This window comes from Adiantum capillus-veneris, chromosome 25 (genome assembly GCF_014529385.1).
Source record: "Adiantum capillus-veneris isolate H3 chromosome 25, ASM1452938v2, whole genome shotgun sequence".
NCBI lineage: Eukaryota > Viridiplantae > Streptophyta > Polypodiopsida > Polypodiales > Pteridaceae > Adiantum > Adiantum capillus-veneris.
The window spans coordinates 13,248,623-13,272,435 of NC_140955.1; the positions used below are offsets into that span (position 1 = coordinate 13,248,623).

Consider the following 23,813-nt stretch of genomic DNA (forward strand, 5'->3'; position numbering starts at 1 on the left):
TAGGAAACTATGTATCCCGTGAGACAATAAAGATCTGACGAAGAGAGAGTGAGGGCCATGCAAGGGGGCCAACCGCGTCTTCTGCAAGGGCTGCAGCTGCTTGATCATGTCATGTATGCACGCAGCCACGTACGTTGCAGTTGCCATACATACACGACAGGCCGACAAAGAGACGTAAGCCTGTCTCTTCTCCAGCCTGACAATCTCCCGGTTCTTTCCGCCCTCCATCGCCGGCTGCCTGCTTCGGTCCCAGCTTATGCGCCTTATCTCTTATAATTTCGTCTGCACTTATACATACACATGTATATATAGCTCGTGCTAGGCACCCAGCTCCCTCATTGCTCATCATACAAGCGGCCTTTAATCTTTCTTCACTCTCATCTGTAGCGACTTTATTACACCAGCTAGCCCCTCGACTACTTCCATATATAGCCCCCCCAATCCATAGCTTCCCAAGCTCTGATCCAGCTCCTTATACCACGCATAAAATATATAGCTGCAAGCTATATTAGCACAACATTACGATGGATAAAAAATCAGTAACATCAGCACCTCCCGCTCATCATCACGAGCATAAAATTGGTGCATCAATTGACATTCTCAGCTTAGTGAAACCGCCCATGCCCAAAAGCGACCGTGAGGCTCTCGATCTTCTCGAGAACCTTTCCTGCAATGCTGACCTTGTTCAAAATGAGACGCTCTCCGCCATTCTGCGCCGAAATGCGAAGACCGAGTATTTGGCGCGATACGGGCTTCAAGGAAGGAGCGATCCACAGAGCTTCAAATCACTCCTTCCCATGGTCACATATGAGGACCTTCAGCCAGATATCCAACGCATCGCTAACGGGGACTCCTCACCCATCCTCTCAGCATGCCCTGTTTCTGAATTTCTTACCAGGTATATTACTAATTTATGGGCACAGAAAATTTTACACCTCAATACATTCCCCACTTAACTAGAGTTGGTGTGAGCAAAAACAGAGAAAACCTCACTTAGCTGAATTGGAAATTATGTAATAATTGCTTACCAGGTATATTACTAATTTATGGGCACAGAAAATTTTACACCTCAATACATTCCCCTCTTAACTAGAGTTGGTGTGAGCAAAAACAGAGAAAACCTCACTTAGCTGAATTGGAAATTATGTAATATTTGCTTACAACCCAAAAGCTAAGCATAGTTTGGTGCAATTACAGACCTTTCATTGCTATATCTACCCGTAGGATACTACATTTAATTGAATCAAGCTTCACATACCACCTTTTTGACCATGAACAATTTATATATTAACTCTTTCATGAATATACAATTGCAGCTCAGGGACCTCAGCGGGCGAGCGCAAGTTGATGCCCACAATTCATGACGAATTTGAAAGGAGATGCCTGCTCTACAGCTTTCTCATGCCCATCATAAACCAGTAAGTTATCAACTAAGTTCTGATTATGGTAGCTTTGTTGTAGCTCAATGTAAAGATGCACTTTTTCCCATGATAGGTACTCTTGCTGATTATGGATTATCCTGCTTGCAGATATGTGCCTGACTTGGACAAGGGCAAAGGTATGTACTTCTACTTCATCAAGTCGGAGGTGAAGACTCCTGGAGGCTTGCTTGCACGCCCCGTCCTAACAAGCTACTACAAGAGCCACTGGTTCACAGAGCGGCCTTATGATCCTTACAATGTGTGCACGAGCCCTAATGAGACCGTACTATGCCCAGACTCCTTCCAAAGCATGTACTGCCAGATGTTATGTGGCCTTCTGCATCGTGCCGATGTGCTTCGCATGGGCGCTGTCTTTGCCTCAGGTTTTCTACGTGCCATCCGCTTCTTGCAAGACAATTGGCAGCAGCTCTGTGCCGACATTCGCACTGGAGAGCTCAGTGATATCATCACACATGAGCCATCGAAGCGTGTTGTCAGTGCTCTCCTTACATCCATATTGGGTCCCAACGCAGAGAGCGCTAATGAGATCTCCAGGATTTGCTCAAAATGCCAGGAAAGGTCTAGTTGGAAGGGCATTATCCCACTCATCTGGCCCCGAACCAAGTACATCGATGTTATTGTGACAGGCGCCATGGCGCAATACATCCCAACACTGAATATGTATAGCGGCGGGTTGCCCCTTGTATGCACCATGTATGCATCCTCAGAATGCTATTTTGGTGTCAATCTACATCCTCTTTGCAAGCCTGTTGATGTCTCATACATGATCGTCCCGAACATGGCCTATTTTGAGTTTCTACCAGTGCTCAGTAGTTGCGTCAAAAGTGGGAATAATTTTCACCAATTTAGTAAGACCAGCGCAAAATCCTCACCTGAGCTGCTTGTCGATGAGGGCAAGCTTGTGGAGCTGGTGGATGTTCAAGTAGGGTGTGAGTATGAGCTTGTGGTGACTACTTATGCAGGTGAGCTCATAATCTGTTGTAGGTTATATAATTAATATTATCATCTGAGTTGCTAGAAATAATTATCTGCAAAGGTAATGATCATTAAAGCTTACGGTGTGATGATGTGATAGGGTTGTACCGCTATAGGGTGGGAGACATCCTTCGGGTAACGGGCTTCCACAACAAGGCACCGCACTTCGAGTTCGTGTGCCGGAAGAATGTGGCTCTGAGTATAGACGCTGACAAGACGGACGAGAGCACGCTGCACCGGGCTGTCGACGCAGCCATCAAAGCTCATTTGAGTGGAACGGGGGTGGCGCTCGTCGAGTATACGAGCTACGTGGATTTGAGCACGATCCCGGCGCATTATGTGTTGTTCTGGGAGATGGAATACAATAGTTCTACAAGTGCCACTAATAAAATTAGTGGGGATAAGATGAAGGCAGTGCTGGAGGAGTGTTGTTGGAGTATGGAGGAGAAGCTAGACTCGGTGTACCGGCAAGGGCGCGTCAGTGATCGATCGATCGGGCCGCTAGAAATCCGAGTGGTGAAGGCAGGCAGCTTTGAGTCACTGATGGACTACTGCCTCAGTCGGGGAGCCTCCATTAACCAGTACAAAGCCCCGCGCTGTGTGAAAGCAGCACCCATCATCGAGCTCATGAACGGTCGGGTCATCTCCTCCTACCTTAGCCCTAGCTACCCCACATGGCATTCCAGAACGTAATGTTGAGATACCTTTGAAGTTCTAATCACTGCTGTTGACAAGTCACCTTGAAGAGATTTCCATAGCACAAGTCAAATATATAGAAACTAGTATGTCTTGATTGATTTGCTGTGAAAATGGTGTGAATTAAACAAAGGGAACAATATATGTTGTACCTTTCACCTCCTGTCTTCTCTTATTCAAAAATCTCCATAGCATCTCTCCTCGAAGCTTTCGTCAAAAACTTTATAAACTCGCATGACAAATGAGATTTGCAATAAAAGATGTGTGGATATGAAAATTTGCACATTATAATTAAAACAGAGAGAGATGTATTTTGTGTATTTGCGACGTTTGTATTCATAAAAAAAAGAAAAAATCATACATATATATGGTGTAGAGTTGGCACCATTCTTCACATTTATAATAATACCGTAGAGAATGTGCCATTCTCTTGCCACTTTTATCTGCTTCAGTGTTGAAGGGGAACTTATGCTTCTCCTCCAGTGTTGGAGAGATTTTTTTATTGTAAAAATATTACAGCTTTACAAAGAAGCACTCATTATCGATGTTTTATGAAGACATGTATCATTCCACGTTGCCATGCCGTCGTGTATTGTCCATGTGTCCCTTTGTTGGGTATCATAAAAATTCTTCAATCCTTTTCACCTTCATCTATAATCTTTTGAATGAAAATGAGGTAAATTCATTGCTTTGATGTGTACATGATGCAATCTAAGTACTTTTGGGATCACACAAAGGAAATCAAAATAGGAATATAAGTGTACCTTTGGTTTTGGTCTTGCATTAGGAGAAAGCTGGACTCACTTTTGGGCCTTTCAGTTCTAAAGAGAGAGAGTGGCGCTCGATCAATGAGGAAGGCTAACGTTACGTTGAAAATCGACATTTTGGAGTCAAGCTCTTTTTAAAAAAAGGGAGGAAATATTATTTTGGTTCATCAAATTGCACAATTTCACGCTTTCAAGGCATAAATGCCATAAGTCGTACTACCTATGTACCGAGGAATTTCAGAACTTTCATTGAAAACTCTATCTAATATCTTTGTTCCTGCCCAAATATGACTTTGAGTAGCTCTATTTTCTTCTCAAAACTTCTTCCCTTTTTCATATTTGCGTTAACCTTTCTGTGTATTCATTCTACTGCACACCATGTCTACTTCTCGAAGGCCTAGCACTACCATTGACTCTGTTAGCATTTTTAACAGTTATACTACAGACGATCAAGCATGGATTCCATCTCGAATAACTATCGGAAGTTGGGCTCTACTGCAAACTAAGAGGAGGAAGAGGAGGCAACGCAATGATTTCGTGGAAGCTTTCAAGGGTCAAGTTAAAGAGTTTAAAGTGTGTGCACAAAGCAAGTGGGTGAAAGAGGTCCTCATACGACATACTTTCCAGCATGCAGACATAAGGTTGCAAACATCTCCTCCAAGTTTTCCAAGGCATCGACCCAACTGTAAGTTATTTCAGCATCTCGCGTAGTGCATAATTATATTCGAATATTAAGTGGTGGATATCATCTTTCAGATATTTATCCATCGAATAGGACAGATTGGCAACCAGTTGAGAGTATAGTTGGAATTTTTGATGCTTTCCATGCATTTATTGGTGAGCAAATGTAGCGAGAAAGACAACATAAGAAACTTGCAGATAATGGAATTTTCTTTTATGATATGTCATATGTGGAACCGAGAACTTCCATTGGTTGGGGTCGTGTAGCTCTTTTGTCACTTCCATCCTTTGACAGCAAGGATTGGTCCCTGCCTGCTTCGCAAACTAGTGAAAGCTTCAGGAATAAGTTGTTTCAGGATATACAAAAGTCCCTCAAGTATTCAATTGCCACAAAAATAGTTCGGCTCGCACTATTTATGCCTCTTGAAGTGTTTGTAGATTTTTTCTTCGATGAGCAAATAAGAACTACCGCAACAATGTTCATTTGCAAGTCTGAGAGCTGTTTGGACTTTTTAGATGATAACTAGGATAGGAAACAATCACAGAACAAAATCTGTATTTTGCAAAAGAAGCCATAATTTGCAAGTTCATTATAAGCTCTCAAAATTTCTTAGTATCGTTTTACTATATTAGATATCATCTTCTTAGTGGGCAGCTTATTCCACTCGACCAAGATACAGAGAACAGCCTCGAGAACAAACCTTTATCAATGGAGCTCTACTTTCGAGCCAGCCTACTTACTGTGATGGAGACAATGTCAAGAACAACTCTGGCACAACTCAGGATAGATCTTACATGTGAAGAACTTCCACTTTTGTCGGAATTGTATGCATTCAGTCTCAACAATAGAAAGGTGCTTACTAAATTGATAAATTTTGATTGTCTTTAATACACTTTGGCTGAATGTAACTTTTTCTTCTTTTCAGATTCCAAGGCGCAAGGAGAAAACAACATTGTGCAAGGAGTCACTAACAAATACACTTCACTTAATTGCTTCCACCGGAAGCTAGGTCACATACCTTGTGCACGCAAAGAGCTTTGATGCCATGCAAACCATGATGTACTCTTCAAAATGACTAATGCAAAGATATTTTTTGGCGGTCAAACAATGTTTCAAAAATGTACATTTTCAATGTTTCAAAACTTTACATATTGTGTTGTTTCTGTCAAGATTAATTATAAAGTAATTTTCTCCCTTTCCCTGCTACTATCCTCTCTCCCGGTTTGTGCCACTCGTCCCCTATCCTCTCCCCTAGTTTGTGCCACTTGTCCCCTGTCCTCTCCCGTGGTTTGTGACACTCCTCCCTTGCTCTCTACTCCGATTGCTTCCCTGCCCTCTGCTCCTGTTGCTACTACCTCTGCCTCTGGGAACGTTGGTCTCGGGCATCCTTTTGCGTCGCTCGAAATCATGGGCCTCTGCCATGGCTTCCCATGCTTCTTGCACCTGTGAAGCTTCCCGTTGTTCTTGCTCTTGCCGTTGACATGTAGCCCATTCCTCTACTTCTACGGCGTCCGCATAATATTGGTTTATTGCTTCTTGCATATTTCGAACTTCTTCTTGAGTCTGATTGTGGCGTTGCGTCATTTCGTTAATGCGAGCCTCTTCGAACTCGTAAGCTCTTATGCGTTTGTTTACCGAGATTATAATATGTTGGATGGCCATTACAGAAAAATGTTTCACATCGTTGTTGGTGTAGTTATGTAATCAAAGTTCCTGTAGAAGCGTGATACAGACATCTGTTGCTTTATACATACGTTGCAGCAAACAATAAAATAGCAGATTACTTACGTTCGGTATATCCATAATTTGACTGATGAGCTACACGGCATTCAAACAGGTTCGCCAGCCACAGCTATAGTCATCAGTCTGCGTGGGCACGGTTACCCGTTTGTGCCGACTACATTTCCTAGATCATGTTCTAACAAAAGATGCTCTACACAACATACAAGTTTTTTCGCGGCACTACATACATAACCACTAGAGTCAGCAACACATTACGAAGAGACACTGCTTTCCAAATGTACCCAAATGGACCTTAAGTTTTTACACGAACGTGAAACGCCCTGCTTTGCCCGGAGTTTGCCTAGTAAACAATCTTAGGTTCCATGTCAAATAACATCAGACTCCAATGATCACTACAAAGACACCATCAAAGATGAGGAGAGATTCTCAAAGCAAGATGTTTTTTACAAGGCAAGAAAATACTCACGATTGATTGTACGCAGTGACCAGAAAGCGCGCTAGATCAAAGTTGACTCTGCTAAACCAGTTCATCAGACTAAAAAAGGAAACTGATTTATTCTGCAGATAAGGCACTATCAGCGGATCTATTACGTATACTTTCTCTTGAACCTCAGGGGGCAGAAGCGAGACAGCGTGGCTAACATGAACAAATGGTAGAGATTAGACTTGAACACCAAGTGATTCAATACCGAGCGAGTGGGGCAGCTATCGAATTCCATCCGCCACTGATTCGCTTGGTATTGACCCATGTCTTGGCTGAAACGAGCCATTATAAAGAAGAACTTGACAACTGCCGCAAAGACATGGGTCAATACCGAGCGAGTCAGTGGCGGATTCCAATTCCATAAGAAACTAACTCGATTGGTATTGACCCATGTCTTTAAGGTAGTGAACCATTATAAAGAAAAACTTGCCAACTGCAGCAAAGACATGGGTCAATACCGAGCGAGTAGTACCAATATCCAATTTCATTAGCCATTGTCTCGCTTGGTATTGACCCATGTCTCGGTAGAGACCCATTTAATGAGCATGAGAATTACCACAAAGCAACATCGACGACCTCATTCGTTGCGAGCGAGTCGGTGAAATTGTGCATGCACATGAAGTCTACATTATCGAGGTTGGTAATGCAGGCCTCCTCTGACCTTGCAAGCAGCTGTATGTGCGCATGCAGAGGCGCTGAGCTCAACAAAATTCTCAACTCCTCTTCATTTTCTTCGTTGATCGATTTGCTCTAAAATAATTGACTCATCCGATACGTTGGATGGCCCTTCTGATGGAGAGCCTTGCCCTTGCCTTTCTTGAGTTGGCTCCCTGGCTGCCTCAGGCTGCTCCCTAACAGCCTCGGGCTCCTCAGGCTCCGGATCATTTTCCTTCAATATTGGTTGCTCCATAGATGCCTCAGGATCCACCCTGACCTGCTCTTGTCCCTCATCATCCACGATGGGCTGTGGATCCTCCATGACTTTCTCATTTTGGTGTCTAGCTGGCTCCTCGAGAGCTGTCTTTGTTTCTTCCATGACTGCCTCGGGCTCCACTCTGTCTTGCTCTTGGCCCTCTATGGCTACCTCAACCTGCCCATCTGTGTTGTTTCTCTCGACCCGTGATCGGGTCCTTCTGCTGTTTGTTTCAGACCTAGACGGCTCTGTCTGTCGTGCACGAGGATGGAGAGGGGGGATATTGAGAATATCCATGGTTCTACTATCCCGGATAGGCACTCGCTGAAGCAGCCCATCGTAGCGGAAACAAAGCCTATGAAGAGTATCAAAATCCCGCGGCATGATAGTGACGCGGTGTGCATGGGCAGCCAGGATATATCCATCGCTGAAAAATTCCACGAGGTAGTCTTCAGCAATTTCTTGAAGGCAGAGGAGTGCACTGCTGGCCCATCGCATGCCGACTCTCCACTACTCGCAAATCTCCCGCACTACTCGCTGGAAAGGGAGACGTGGAATAGCACGTTGAACGTGTCGTTCTATCCTGCGCAGCTCTTGCAGTACACCTCTGTGCACCTCATATCGGCATCTTCTTGCTTGAGCATTCAAATATTCACCTGTTTCCCTCCTAGCACAGGCCTTTACACGAGACATCTCTACAAATACAATAACACCAAAAGACAATTCATTAGTCAGCACAAGGGACTTCAGATTTCAGAAAAGTTTAGTACCAAGCAAATAGGTGCATAGAAAAGAGTTGCCTTGCCTTATTTGCTTAGTAGTGACCTCAGAAAATAGTAATAGCAGGCATGACTTATATTTTCTGAGGTCACTACCGAGCGAATAGGTGCATAGGAAAGAGTTGCCTTGCCTTATTCGCTCGGTAGTGACCTCAGAAAATAGTAATAGCAGGCATGAATTATATTTTCTGAGTTCACTACCGAGCGAATAGGTGCATAGGAAAGAGTTGCCTTGCCTTATTCGCTCGGTAGTGACCTCAGAAAATAGTAATAGCAGGCATGACTTATATTTTCTGAGGTCACTACCGAGCGAATAGGTCCATATGAAAGAGTTGCTTTGCCTTATTCGATCGGTAGTGACCTCAGAAAATAGTAATAGCAGGCATGACTTATATTTTCTGAGGTCACTGCCGAGCGAATAGGTGCAAAGGAAAGAGTTTGCCTTGCCTTATTCGCTTGGTAGTGACCTCATAAAATAGTAATAGCATACATCACTTATATTTTCTGAGGTCACCACCAAGCGAATAGGTTTTCATCCCCTGCAACAAAATACCTTATTCGCTGGGTAGTGACCTCAGAAAAGTGTACAAGCAAGCCAACAGGTTTGCATCCGCTGCAACAAAATACCAATGTGAAGGAGATGTTAAATCGATGCGGTCCTAACTGTCATGTCGTTCCCTCCCATCACCTCCCCTAATATCGAGGGGATGGTACCATTGATTTTCTCTCCCATGTCCACCTCTCATGAAACCGCATGGCGGTACCACCCCTCACAGACCACTCACTCATAAGCCAGAACCCAGGCCCTACTTTTTAGGCATGTCTAAAAGTCTATTTAAGAAGCAGTTGTTTAAGAACATCCCTCAGGGTTTCGCAGAACAACTAAAAGAAGCTTAGGATAGTGGTGATGCCTTTCCAAGGTATACTCCCGCAACGCTAGCAACACCTCATCCGGGGCCTCCTCATGAGGTCTCCCCTTGGCCCTCCCCCGATGTTACCATTAATGTTCTCGACCGACACAGCTCGGGAGTGGCTTCTGTCAACACGGGAGTCAATTCTCGAGGTAAGCCGCTGATAATTCTTTGCTTTCTGATCCCAATTTCTAAGCTCCTAGTTTGAAGAGATTACTTGCTAAATGCTCTGTGCAGGATGCTAGCCTGAAGCTGCAGCAAATGCTGATTGTCAGGCAGAGGGTCTCAATCCTTAAAGACTCTCTGGAAGCAAGAAGGCTTGAAGACATGCAGCGTTTTCTCGCTGAGAATGGCTCTATGGAGGCTATCATTAATTGGCTTCAGGAAATGAAGGATGAAGTGCTTGAGCTAGCCCGTAAATATGAGGAAGCCATTAACTTTGCCAACAGGCTTTACGAAGAGATAGCGTGGCTATGAAGGAAAAGGACTACACGGTTATTGCAAACCCTAAACCCCCGGAAATTAATAGTCCACTCTTTGTAAAGTCTGAAGTGTTTTCTAACTCAAAACCCGGTGTTCAGTTGTAATTTTGTTTCTTTCTTATAAAATCAAACGGGTATTTGGCAAAAGAAAACCCTAAATCCGCAACAAGCAGGGGTTATTTTCCCCTTATTTTCTTATATTGACCTCTCTACTAGCAGACATCACTTAAATTTTCTTTTGGTCAGTATCAAGAGAATAGGGCCCTTCAGACTAAGTGACATTACCTTATTCGCTTAGTACTGACCAAGGATGATGACTTGTACCAAGCGAACAGGTGCAACAAACAGGGTTTACCTTCCCTTATTCGCCTGGTACTAACTACAAAAAATACACGTGCACAGAAGGGTAGTAAGTAGCATACCTCTTCACTGTGTGTAGAGTTCCGCGTCACTGAAGCACTGTAGAACAAGAGTAAGAGAAGGAGGATGCGCGAGAGTAAGAGGTGATGGAGTTTTCTTACCGCGTAGCATCGATGGGGGTAGAGTGTTGAGATGTCAAGCTCTACATCTTGAGCTGGCATCCACTACGGGTCTTGGCCGCTTACGACATTTACTCACTGGCGCGTTAGGTGACCGACACGGAGGATCTTTGCCAGTGATTCTGCAGCTGGACTACACTTATAGTGCTAGCCTAATACGCTTCTAGCGAGTTCACACTTAGTGACCGCATGTACATATGTGCTACTTTTCAATTTTAGCACTTAGTCATTTTGTACTCTCTTTTCTGTAAGAAGAAGAAGAAGCTTTCCATGTCTGTGTGCTTTGTGCTTGTCTTGTGTATCTCTCTTGCATCCTCATTCTTTACATAGAGTTAATTAGAATGGTGCGCAATAGAGGATGCGAAAAGAGGCAGAATAGTTGAAACTTGAGATGTTTGGCGGGGGTAATGCCTCAACTTAGAATGCTTACCTCGGGGAGGGTGACAACTTCACTTATGCGCGAGATTGCGGTTGGTAAATCGTACTGCATGGGAATCTGAGACCATTTAATATTGGTTGTCCTTGAGAGTGCAGCCCACGTGCCTTTTTGAGTGACTATTTAGGGTCAGACAGACGCCAATCGCCCTTGCAGTCGCCATCTCCATCTCCATCTCCAAGTGGAACAAACAGATCACCGCTGCCTTTGTATTTTCTGCGCCCTTCCCCTTGGCCAGCTCTCGTGATCCTGCATTTAGAGTCAGACGCCGATCGCCCTTGCATTCGCCATCTCCATCTCCAAGTAGAACAAACAGATCCCCATCACCTTTGCATTTTCTGCGCTCTTCCCCTTGGCCAGCTCTCGTGATCCTGCGTTGAGTGAACTCCACTGGGTCGAGTCCTTTGCTGCCGTGTCTCCATCGCCCCCCTCTGGTTCTTGCTTTCGGTGGCCTGCGACATCACCATCCAACTCAGTGCCATTGGATATTGCAGAGACATGTTCTTTCTCCCTGCCTCTCCCCTTCCTGTGTGTTGTTAACTATGTGCGCACCAAAGCCACTGCGTTAGGGTAAAAATGCATGCATGGCTAGAATAATTACTCCTTATGTGACCGTACCGCATTCATGGTTATAATAATTACTCCTTATGTGACCGTGCCTGAGTTTGGGCATAGTGAGTGAGTAGGCGTATAAATCTATCACTCATAACATAATATGCTCTATTCTTATCCACCTGTTCCGAATGATGATGTCACAAGATAGAACCAAGCGAATAGGGCCCTTCGGAGATTCTTGGGGCCCCTACTCACTTGGTTCTGACTCAACTAACGTCACCTCTTATGACATTAGTGCATGGGACAAAACCAAGCAAATAGGGACCTTCGGTGATTCTTGGGGCCCCTACTCGCTTGGTTCTAACTCAACTAACATCACCTCTTATGACATTAGCGCAATGGGACAGAACCAAGCGAATAGGGCCCTTCGGTGATTCTTGGGCCCCTACTCTCTTGGTTCTGACTCAACTAACGTCACCTCTTATGACATTAGTGCACGGGACAGAACCAAGCGAATAGGGCCCTTTGGTGATTCTTGGGGCCCTACTCGCTTGGTTCTGACCCAACTAACGTCACCTCTTATGACATTAGCGCACCGGACAAAACCAAGCAAATAGTTTTGGCTTGCTTTTTCTTTCAGTCATGGGGATCATAGTCCTGGAGACAGACGTGAGCGAGGATACATGTGAAGAAAAACTATTCATATTCTTATATAATGCCCGTGCTCATCACCGTGCACCAGAACTATCATGAATGTTCAATGCAGAGTTTTCTATACAGAGGATTATAGATTGCTCCTTTGAGTACCTACAAAACCATTTGCAACAGTATGAGGCAGTCACTTGTGACAATTCCATGACAGCTGATGGCATGAGATATGTGCACCCTGCCGACCTTGACCTTGACAAGAGTGCTTCAAGGAGACTGAATCGCTGTCTAGAAACGTGTCCCTCCAACGCACTGCTTGACAAGACAGGTGTATGAAGCACTTCAAAAAGTGTTGCTTATTGGAATTCTACCATGGGTTTGTCTGTTACTTATACTTGCAGACGAATGGTGAGTCAAAGACTTCGCAGTCAACAACTTTCGGTAGTTGTCCATTGGCGCCGGAGGAAGAGGTAGAGGATGTGGAGGTGCAATTCAACCCAGAAGAAGAGCGGGTAGAGGTACTAAAGGAAACATTTGATGCAGGATTAACTCTTGTTTCTCTTGCGGATGCAGCAATAGGTTGCATGCAAGAAAGCCCAAGTAAGGAAGTGACTTTGCCTCTGAATTGTGCTCCCAGCTTTGCTATGGCGGGCGACACCCATTATGTTCTGCTCACAGATATCATGCATGAGCTCAATATACGGGAGGACTACTACCTAGCGGCAATTGAGAATTTTTATGAGGCAGACGTGGGGTTTGTGGACGATGATGGAGTGGACCAACAGCTTATTGCTGACACAGCTGTCCGTGACTCACAGTTTACTTCAGGGTGGCAACTGATCAAAGATACGTTCAATGAAGCAAAGTCCGAAGAGGCCACTTTGCCAACAGATGAGTAGTTTGAATCGAAAACAAAACAACTCGGCTTGGAAAACATGGGTAGGCACGTGGCACCCAAAGATCATGTAATGAATAGTCAGTCTATTCACTTGTGGGGGAGGTCGATGCTGGAAATGGACGAGAATCAGATGGTAACTTTTGTCGTGCATTCAGATGGTATTAGAGATGGCCTAGTGATAAAATATCATGATCATTTTTTTTTGCTGCTAGGTGATAGTGTATGATGATAGTTTCCTTAGAAGAGCGGGAGGCTCATGGCAAGGGCTTTTCATTGGAGTCCAAGGAAAGGATGCGGCGTTGTCTCACTACATCGGGCGTTTCAACCACAAAAAGGTTTGTAGAAACATCTCAAGTACTTGGCAATTACACTCATCTCACTTACGACCCATACATTCATTGTAATTTTTATATAGATCATAATATACCACAAGGAATACTCCGATGACAATGCAAAGTTCCCACTGTTTGCAATGAAAGTTATTACAAGATTGTGTGGTGGGCACCCCCTCCCACTAAACACAGAAAGACTAATTCTGATTCAGAAACAGTTTTCTCTACGCGTATTTGGCATTGGGTATGGGTGCCAAGCACTCAGAGCCCCCTATTTCATGTCCTACATAGCTCAGGCTCTGGCTGCAGGGGTTGAAGACCCAGGAAAGCTTAGATCCATACAACAAGCGGTTGTTTCTGAGGGAAAGAAGACGCCTGATGCCCGTGGGGATGCTGCCATCAATAGAGGAACGAGCTCGTCTACAGAGCTTGCACATCGAAGAGGTACAAAGTGAGGAAGAAGGAGGTGCATCGAAGAGGATAAAAACGACGGGCTCATGTCCATCTTCTCCCGCTCCTGACTCATGACTGGCGCCACATCGTACGGCGCTTTGCCACATTTGAAGCTCCCCAAGCCATATGTTTCTTCTCTTTGTGGATGTGTTGTAAAGACCGTGTAATTTCTGAACTCTTAAGAACTTCCTTCTACCTTGCTCTATGAATTAGTCGTCTATAAGTCCATTGGTGTAACTCTAATAGGCTATTGGCCTTTTCTTTTCCTCCCCCATGTCGAGTGTGCTTAAAATAACCTGTTCTTGCCATGTAGTGAGTTTTTTCCATGCCTTGTGTGGAGCATATTGATAGTGAGCCGTATGTCTTGGCAAAATATGGACCATGGTTGAACAGTATGTGCTGCATTGAAATAAAACAAAATGGTCAGTAGAGTACAATTTAAAATTTTGTTTTGTATACGTAAAATGCGAACCCACCATGTAATGTGTGATATGTTGCCTACCCCACCCTGTTAGGTAAGCCTTTTTCCAATCCAACAAGGCTGCTTGAAATGATGTGAGCTTACTTTGGTCCCAAGAATGTTGCTCAACGTAATGGAAAATTTTATCTAGTAATTTCCACACGTTCGCCTTGTGATTCTTGATTGCCCCACCACCAGCATTGTCTTCCACTTTATGTAACTGTTTCCATTTGTTAAACAGGTTTCTCCTTTCTTCTCTATCTGAATCTTTGAGGCTAAACCCAAGAAACCTTCTTGCCTTCACTCCGCCTATCGATGCTTTCCTCGGTACCTTGTACCGACTTTGAGACATCTTAGGGTCCTCTTCGATTTCGACATTGCCTCCATGCAAACCAATTTCTGAGAGCACTCCCTCTAATGCTTTGATCACTCTTTTCGACTCACTCTCTGGCTTTAGTGTCCATGCAAAACATATGTACAAATGAACCACCTTTTCAATTATTCGACAAAGTGCATGAACTGTACACATGTGAACTCTACTCAGAGGAATATCAAGCACTGGTTTAACAGTTTTATCTTGAAGATGTATGTTGGGAGCTCTAATCCATTGCAAACTCTCAAGTGATTGTGCATCAGCCATGCAATATAAGCATGGATTTGCCACAGCTACTCCGTGTGTTATATTGTACATACACCTAATAGTCTTTAAGTCACCTGCCATGTGCCATTCCACTGTGTAGTCACCAAAGCCTTCCACTGAAAGAACGGCTCCATTTCTTTGTTCACTGATGATAGAAGGAATTTGGGTTTGACTAAAAACCCAATCGAGGATTTTAAAATTTTCCTTATCAACTTGTAGTGAAAAATGAAAACACAAAATCAACAACCAAATAATCAATATTTTTGTTATCATAGAGTGAACGAAGTATACCTGAAATGATCCTAGAGCTAGAATGTTGTTTTCTGATTGCACGTTGAAGTATTGTGGATCCTCTTTCGTTATTGATGGATCCAGAGCTTTGTTCATGAGGGTAATGGTGACTCTCTCTAACTTCTTGTTCTTCAGGACCTCGCACTCGTCGAGCTTCAAAAAAAACTTGAGAACCCCACCGCACTCGTCTCGACTGATGTCAAAGAAGTAAAGTGCATACCTTTGCAATGCTTCAAGATCAACGAAGAGGTTGTTGTGCTCGTTAAACTGTACCTCTCTGCCGCCCTTGCCTAAGAACATTGCCTCAATATGGAATGGTGACCCAAGTTTCTCAAACACCTTATCGTTTACGTGCCGGCGAGCAGCCTTTGCATGTGATGACTTTGGCAGCAATGATCCTCTCTGTAGTTTATTTTGAGACTTTTTAGCTAATGCTTTGAAGAGTGCCCTGTATCCCATCTGCGAGATGCCACTCTCATTAAGTATTGCTTGCACTTCCATTGGTTCCAGTTGATTGTCGTTCATGAAGGAGGTAAGTAGCCTCCCTTTCAACTTACGAATTTTTTTCTGAGTTATCATCTCTTCAACTACTTCTTTTGGAACTAGACGACTGTAATGCACTCCGGCATTGAATCCTACACCGTTCGAGTTTGGATGTAGTAAAGACCTGCCAAAAAAGCACAATGCATTATGATCATGTATATGAATGTAAGTGTATCCATTTCTTAATGAAGCACATTGAAGAAACAAACTTCGAGTTACCTTAAAGCTCGTATTTGTTTTTTCAAGCCACCACTACCAACCTTCATGTTCTCAATGTTGCACAGATCTCGTTTTCTTTTCCGACTACCAAGCACGGTGTCTTTCTCTCGCAAACTTGTGATCTTCTTCTCAAGGCCTTGGATTGTCTCTTTGTTTGATGAAATCTTTTGAGAGCATGCTTCATTAAGTTTCTTCAGCTGCATGTTCTCCATTGCCAGGAAGTTTCTTTGCCTTTTCGCATTCAATCCTCTCATTTCCAAATGTTCGGTGTATCCCAGTAGCCCATCCTTGCCATTGCCTGTGAAATGTAAGAGGTTAGTGATGTTAGCAAAGGGAGGTGGCGCATTTGTCGTAGGATCCTTTGGATAAATAGACCCATCGGTCCACAAATCCAAATGATGTTCCTTGTTTTTCCTTCTAAGTTCTTTCTCCCGTTGAGATAAGAAAGACTCCCTCCTACATTTCTGCAATGGTGCGTACTCTTGCAATACATCAACATGAAGATGATGTGTGTTTTTTCTTTGGCTAAGTGTTAAAGATGAAGGGGCTGAGGATTGTAAGTTCAAATTAGTTTTTTTCATCAGGAAAAGATGCGTTCTCCATTCCTAGAATTGATAGAGAAGAAGACGGAGAAATGTCTCAGGTTTTGGGAGGGAAAGCCATATTCTCAAGTTTAGAGTTGATAGAGTTCGTGTGGCTTCTGTTTCTGGAGGGAACACTTGTAAGTTGGAATTTCAAATCATTAGTCATACCGTTAGTTGGATTCTTGACAAGAGAACGAAGGATAAGAATGATAAAGATGGCGGCTACCTACCAAAGAATGTCATTTTGGCTTTTTGTTGCGCAGAAAATTATCACATAAAATGCACAATTTAACATTTTCATTTTCTCTCTCTAAGCCAACATGGCACTTCGTACAATGCCCAAAAGTGAGTCCAACTTTCTCCTAATGTGGATCAACGCACAATCTTGGATGGATCTGCTTCTAGACCTTCCTTACATTGTTCCCGCACCTTCTAAATAGTATATATTTTGCCATCGGCATCCATATGGAAATTTCTACAAACATGTTGACTGTTGCACTCACTTTTGCTATCATGCCTACCATTACCTATGTTACTTTTGATGTACTTGGTTTCAGGGTATGGTGAATCTGCCTTATTGTCTGTCCCCGCAGGCTCACATGCGCACACATACACAAAGTCACACTGTTTGGGACACCCCATTTGGCATATATATCGATCAAAACATGACCAAGCATGACATATTTCTCCAGGAGCCCTCTCTTTGTATTTGCTAAAAAAAGACTAGAGCTTGTTGGCGTTGCCCTTTTGGAGCAAATCCTGCAATTCAGTGAGAGGCCATCACTTTGCATCTGTTGCGCACAAACTAGAGCTTTCTAGCCCTGTCCTTGTGGGGAAAATCCTACAATCAGTGCGTTCTAAGAGTCCACACTCCATTCAGGAAGCTTTTTGAGAAGTTCTGGTGCTCTTTGAAGTGCGCCACATTTACCAAACATGTCAACCAAGGCATTTGTCAAGCATGGCATCTTTTTCAACGACCCCTGACTAACAATATCAGCGTGAATTTTTATGGCCATATGAGCATCTTGCGTAGAGAACTCTAAGAGACGATGTTTTGGACAAGAATCTCATCAAGCACTATCTTTTTACCCTGCTCCTATTGTGCATATCCCATAATTAGTGCACGTCATTCCAAAAAATAAGCTCCTCAAGCACTTTATGTGCTTCCTGAAGTGCACCACATTTTGGCACACATAACGACCAACACAATTCCAAGTACGACATTTCTTTTCAAGAGAATCTTGCATAGATCCACATGCCTTCAAGATGCATGCTTGTGTGATTGCATTATGAGAGGTCCTTGCTTTGCATCCACTAAAAACAACCCAGAGCATTGTGGCCCTGTTTTCGCTGTTGTGCATGCGATTGCATCAGGAGAGGGATGGCTTTGATCCGCTGAAAACAGTCTAGATCTTTGTGGCCCTACTCCTATTGTTCATATCCCGCAATCAATGCACTCCAAGAGACAATTTATCGGACATGAATCTTCTCAAGCACTAGCTTTGTAGCCGTGCTCTTGTTGGCCACAACTGCCTTGGGGTCATTCTCAAGTGCCCTTAGGAGCCTGCTAAGCCCAAGCATGACATCTCTTTTCAAGAGCATCTTGCATAGAGCCACATATCTTCAAAATTCATGCGTAGGTGATAGCGTCTCACTTCGCATCTATTGAAAATAGTCCCAAGCTTCCTGACCCTGCCCCTTTTGGGCATATCCTGCAATCAGTGCGTTCCAAGAGACAACATACCTCACAAGAGCACCACATTCGGCATAATTATTGACAAAGGCATTGCTAAGCACACTGATATTTTGCAACGTCCCCCAACTAACACTATCAGCATGAATTTTTATGCCCATATCAATATCTTGCGTAGAGCCACATGCCTTCAAGATGCATGCCTTTGTGATTGCACGTGGAGACAATCTCTCTCTTCGCATCTGCTGAAAACTGCCTGGAGCTTTCTAGCCCGTTAGCTCCTATTGCGCGAATCCCACAATCAATGCACTCCAAGAGATGACATCCGGACAGGAAGGTCCCCAAGCACTTTTTGTCCTATTTGAAGTGCACCACATCTGGCATACATATATATCAAGGCATTGCTTAGCCCGACAACAACCCTTGACTAACAATATCAAAATGAAATTTTAAGCCCATATAAGGATCTTTCATAGAGTCACATGCCTTCAAGATACATGTGTAGGTTCTTGCATCGGGACAGAGGCCCTCACCTTCCATTTGCTAAAATTAGCCTAGAGCTTTCTGGCCTTGCTCCTCTTGTGTGTATCCTGCAATCAGTGCACGCCATTTCAAAAAGTAATCTCCTCTAGCCTTTTTACTTTCTGAAATGCACCACATTTGACATTCCTATCGATGAAGACAGTGACAAGAACGATTTCTCTTTTCAATGGCATCTTGCATAGAGCCACATGCCTTCAAGATGCACGTGTGGGTGATGGGTGATAGTGCTTTCTCGCTTCCCGTCTGCTAAAAAAAGTCCAAAGCTCGTCAAGGACTTGGTGCGCTCAAACATGTCCACCACACTTGACATACATACAAACTAACATGTTGGCTAAGTATGTGTTATTTTCAAGTAACCCACTATCGCAAATATCAGCATGCATCCTACTGCCTTGGTAAAAATCCTTGTTCTTAGCACAGTCTTTAAGCGAGATTACAAAAGAAAGATCATCTCTTCCTCTCCATGTTTGCTTGTGTAGAGGATATTGCTCTACCCTATGAAAATGAAGCGAGTGCGTCATAGAGAGAATCAAGTGTGTGTGTGTGTGTGTGTGTGTGTGTGTGCGCACGCGCGTGCACGTGCGGTGGGTGTGTTGTGTGCATACAAAGAGTGCTTTATGAAGTATAGCACATCTGGCATACATGTCAACTAAGGCAGTGCCAAGTACAAAGCTTCTTTTCTACAGCCCCTGGCTAACAATATCATCGTGAATCTCTTTGCCCATATCAACATCTTGCCTAATGCCACATGCCTTTAAGATATAAGAGTATGCAATTGCACTTGGATAGATGCCCTCTCTTTGCATCTGTTGAAAACAACCCAGAGCTTCTTGGCCCTACCTCTGTTGAGCATATCCCGCATTCAGCGCATTCCAATAGACTACATTCCAGACAGCAAGCACTTTTTGTGCTTTCTAAAGTACACCACATGTGGCATACATGTCAACCAAGGCAGGGCCAAGCATGAAGTTTTCTATCAATGTCGTTTGAATAACAATATCATGGTGAAATATTTTGCCCATCTTGCATGATGTCAGATGCCTACAAGCTACATGTGTAGGTGATTGCATTTGCTCTCTTTGCATCTGTTGAAAACATCCCAGAGCAACCTGGCTTCGCATGCCTTGAAGATGCACGCGTAGGTGATTTCATCTGGACAAAGGCCATCACTTTGCATCTGGTGAAAATAGCCTAGAGCTTTTTTTCCATGTTCCTGTTGTGGGTATCCCGCAGTCAGTGCATTCCAAGATACGTCGTTTCAAACAGTAGGCTCCTCAAGGTGCTTTTGAAGTAGACCACATGTGGCATACATATCGAGCAGTGCCAAGCACAACATCTCGTCAAGGACTTGTTGCACTCGGACAAGTAGACGACGCTTGACCTACATACTAACTAACGTGTTTGCTAAGTATGTTTTATTTTCAAGATCCTGAATAACAATATCATCGTGAACTACATATCAAGTAGTGCCAAGCACAACAGCTCGTCAAGGACTTGTTATGCTCGGATAAGTAGATCACACTATTCTGATACTTATTTGCTGAAGAAGGTTTGTGCGTCAATGTTTCTTGCGCGGCTGCATTTTTCCTTCTCAATCTTCCAGCAGTTGTACCAATGCTGTTATTTTCCCATGTCTATGTCCTCTGGCAAGTCACCTCATAAGTTCGCAACACACTTTGTCATGTTCCCAACAATACTAAGAAATAGGTGCCGTATAGTGCCAAAGTCAACCCCCTAAAACTTGGAGACTATTGAGTGAACCACTTTAGTTAGCAAAGATTACAAGCACCACTCATTGTCTCACTTTGACGATCAATGTCGAACTACGTGAGACGATCTTTGTAGATTTAAGAAGGCCACACATAAATAGTTCAGCAAAATGAAACTCAAATTCAGACTTCAATAACGTATGTACCACTGTTGACCAACAACCGCACAAGAGTGAACATTGATCTTGCAGTGACAAACATGCAATAGTGAACTGTTGACAGCTAATGTACACCGCCAAAGAATAGTAGAGTTTCTGGGAAAAAATCCCTGGCTGAAAATAAAATACGTGCTAGGAGATTGTTGGAAAAAAGACATTAACTATTAACATCACTACAAGAGGTTCTGTGCACTTATGACGCTGTTAGCAACGGAAATACATTGGGTTTTTATACTCCCCGGCGTCGCTAAGACCGTCGCTAACAGCGTGAATATGGGAATGTCACTATGAGTATCGTTATAACCATCACTATATGCGTCCCTATATAGCAACGCCTATAGCGAGGATCATATCTAGATGTTTACACGCCACCTATAGCGACATTTATAGCGACGTTGTAGAGCCTTATATAGCGACCCCTGAGAGAAAAAGAATTTGGTGGCAGAGCATTCACCCATCAACCATATTGAATGTTTCAATATTTGAGTAAACCTAAATGAATCCAAGATAAGCCCAGATTCACCTTTGAAAGAAAGTGCAAGCTTGGATATAGACCCAAAGTAATCACCCACAAGACAATATAACCATTAACTCCATCATCCACTGTATTGTTTGCAGAATAAAGATACAAAACTAGCAAAAGTAAATTGATAAAAGTAAATCAATGACAATTGTACACATCATAGGCAAAATCACTTGATTGTTAAACTTTGCAAATGTAATAGTTACAACACCATTGTCATTATTGAAAAATATACATGGTTTTCCAATAGTTACAAAAAGACGTATAAACGTCATGTCATGATACATATGCTATGAAAAAAGGAAACTAATGCTATCTAGCTACGGCTAGACTGACGTCGTCTAATCAGACATCTCATCGCGTCCAAGCAGCGTATCTGTCAGATTCTGCAAAAAAAAAACAATAAGATAACTTTCTGTAAGTATAAACATATAATTTATAAAACAATACAACAAATAGAAAAGAGTAAACCCTAATACTAACCATGCCACCACGAGAACTCAGAATGTCCATCAGGGCATTTAAGCCCTTCCTGCCTGCGTACTCGCATGCACATAGTGGCGTACACCATTTTCAAAATTTTCCTTGTAGCGGATAAAATGATTTCTTTGGTATTCCATGTAGCTCATACCATGCTCTACAGCAAACAATGGAGCCATATACCCTGAACTAGTATTGCATCTTCTCATCTTTTTGATAGCATATAGAAAGAACATCATAAAAATAATTGGTGCATGTTTTTTGAGACTCTCCCAAAATTCTTGTCGTAACCTTGTCATGATATCACAATCTGTAAACTGGCAACATTTTTTTGCACAACAATCAATGCATGAAACCCTTTGAATTGATTCATTTGATAGATCAAAAGTAGAAGTTGGTGCTACTCTTGTTTTTTGAATCCTATTGATGAAAGTATATTGCCTCTTCCTTTGACAAGTGGACAACATTACTCCCATCAAGGTTTCTGCTAGCATTGTCATCATTGAACACATTGTCACGTCTTGCATGCATACCATAAATTGGAACAAAGCGTTCTACGGGGCTCCCATTCAAGAGTGTTGTCTGCTTGATGGGCCACTTTAGCAAAGTGATGCTACCCACTTCAATCGCATCCTCAATGCTTACATTTTCCCTTTCAATACCCACACCCATACAATCATGACCAAGTACTTGAAATTTGACATAATCATGTGGAAATACATATAAGATGGTCCCTTCATACACAGTTTGCATCATTGTATCTTCCTTCAAAAGGACCCTCTGATGTCTCCAAGATTCTTGGATTGATGTTTCCAATTCCAATTCTAGGTACTTCTTACATTAGAATTACACATGGCGTGGCCTCTTTATAGCCAAATTGCATTGATTTTGGCCACTTAAAATCGATGTCTCATACTAACTTGTGGTCTTATTTACTTACGTGGAATTTATCTAAACCTATGAGACAAAAAAGAGCATAAGCGTATTGTGCACCACGCATAGAGAAAGCAACAGAGCATGCGAGCATCGTACACATGCAGGATTGCTCATAGGCTACATCACACACAAGCAACATTGCGCACATAGGCAATATTGCATGCAAGCAGCATCACACACACAAACATCACACACAACCAGAAGATATTGCACACAGCATGTACGGAACGAGGACATCCTGCATAGAACAGGCGTATAACAACACGTCTATATATCCCTCTCTATCTTTGTGTTTTTGTGTGTTTATCCATATCTCTCTGTCTCACCATACTACTATGTGTTTCTCTTACATGCTCACACACAGTAATTTCTCTTCAAACTACAAGAAAACGCATACCAAATTTGCCAGCCATGCTCTTTGGCCTCTTCTCTCATTGTGCAGATTCATTGAATTACGTGCCTATATTACATGTACATATGACATAATTTATTCTTTGTGTACGTGTATGTGTGTTATTTCATTCTCAGATTCATGCTTGCATAATGTAGATACATGATAAGATGCACAAAAAGCATACATGTATAAGTAGAGATAATTAAAACATTGAAACACTTGAATAAGTGACTTACTTGTGTGATCTGTTAAGGTTGTTTCTTGCAGTGAAGTGGTGGATCTTTGTTGAGTTTCTTTTCCTCTAATCTACTTGTAAATCTCATTGCAACCTTTGCTTCTAAACAAACGTAGTGTAGTCTACATCTATGCCTATTGGAGATAAATGGTTGAAATGTGGGCAAACAAACAATAATACATGTAAATGAAAATGGAATCCCATTGGGATATGAAGAAGCGGTTCAATTTTTTTGAATGAATATATACACTAGACATTTCTCCCTCTATGATAAACTTGGCTAAACATGTTGGCATTTTTCTCTGGGATATAACTTGTGCATGTAGTGGATCTTGTGTAGGTTGGAAGAACGGTGGACCTTGAGGCAAGTAGATTATAAGGACCTCAAAACAACACCTTGTATATTTAATTCTTCTTTGTGTATAGGTTGGACACATGGTGAATTGAGGTGAGTTAATTTAAATTTAGGTGGGATAGTTACATTGGACAAAGCTAGCTTCTAGATATTTTTAATTTAGGCGGGTTAGTTACATTAAATACAATTCAAATCTAGGTGAAAAATTTTGAATTAAGGTAAGATAATCAAAGAACATTGGGCGTTATATTTTAA

General features: G+C 42.7%; 1 protein-coding gene across 1 annotated transcript; it reads left to right on the top strand.

The window, feature by feature from the left end:
* Positions 1-205: 205 nt before the first annotated feature.
* LOC147424435 (putative indole-3-acetic acid-amido synthetase GH3.1) lies at positions 206-3,390 on the top strand. The gene is made up of 4 exons (XM_086499539.1): positions 206-898; positions 1,317-1,418; positions 1,530-2,404; positions 2,518-3,390. Exons 1-4 carry the CDS (start codon positions 525-527, stop codon positions 3,108-3,110), a joined length of 1,944 nt encoding a protein of 647 aa, XP_086355665.1. The 5' UTR covers positions 206-524; the 3' UTR covers positions 3,111-3,390.
* Positions 3,391-23,813: the final 20,423 nt, after the last annotated feature.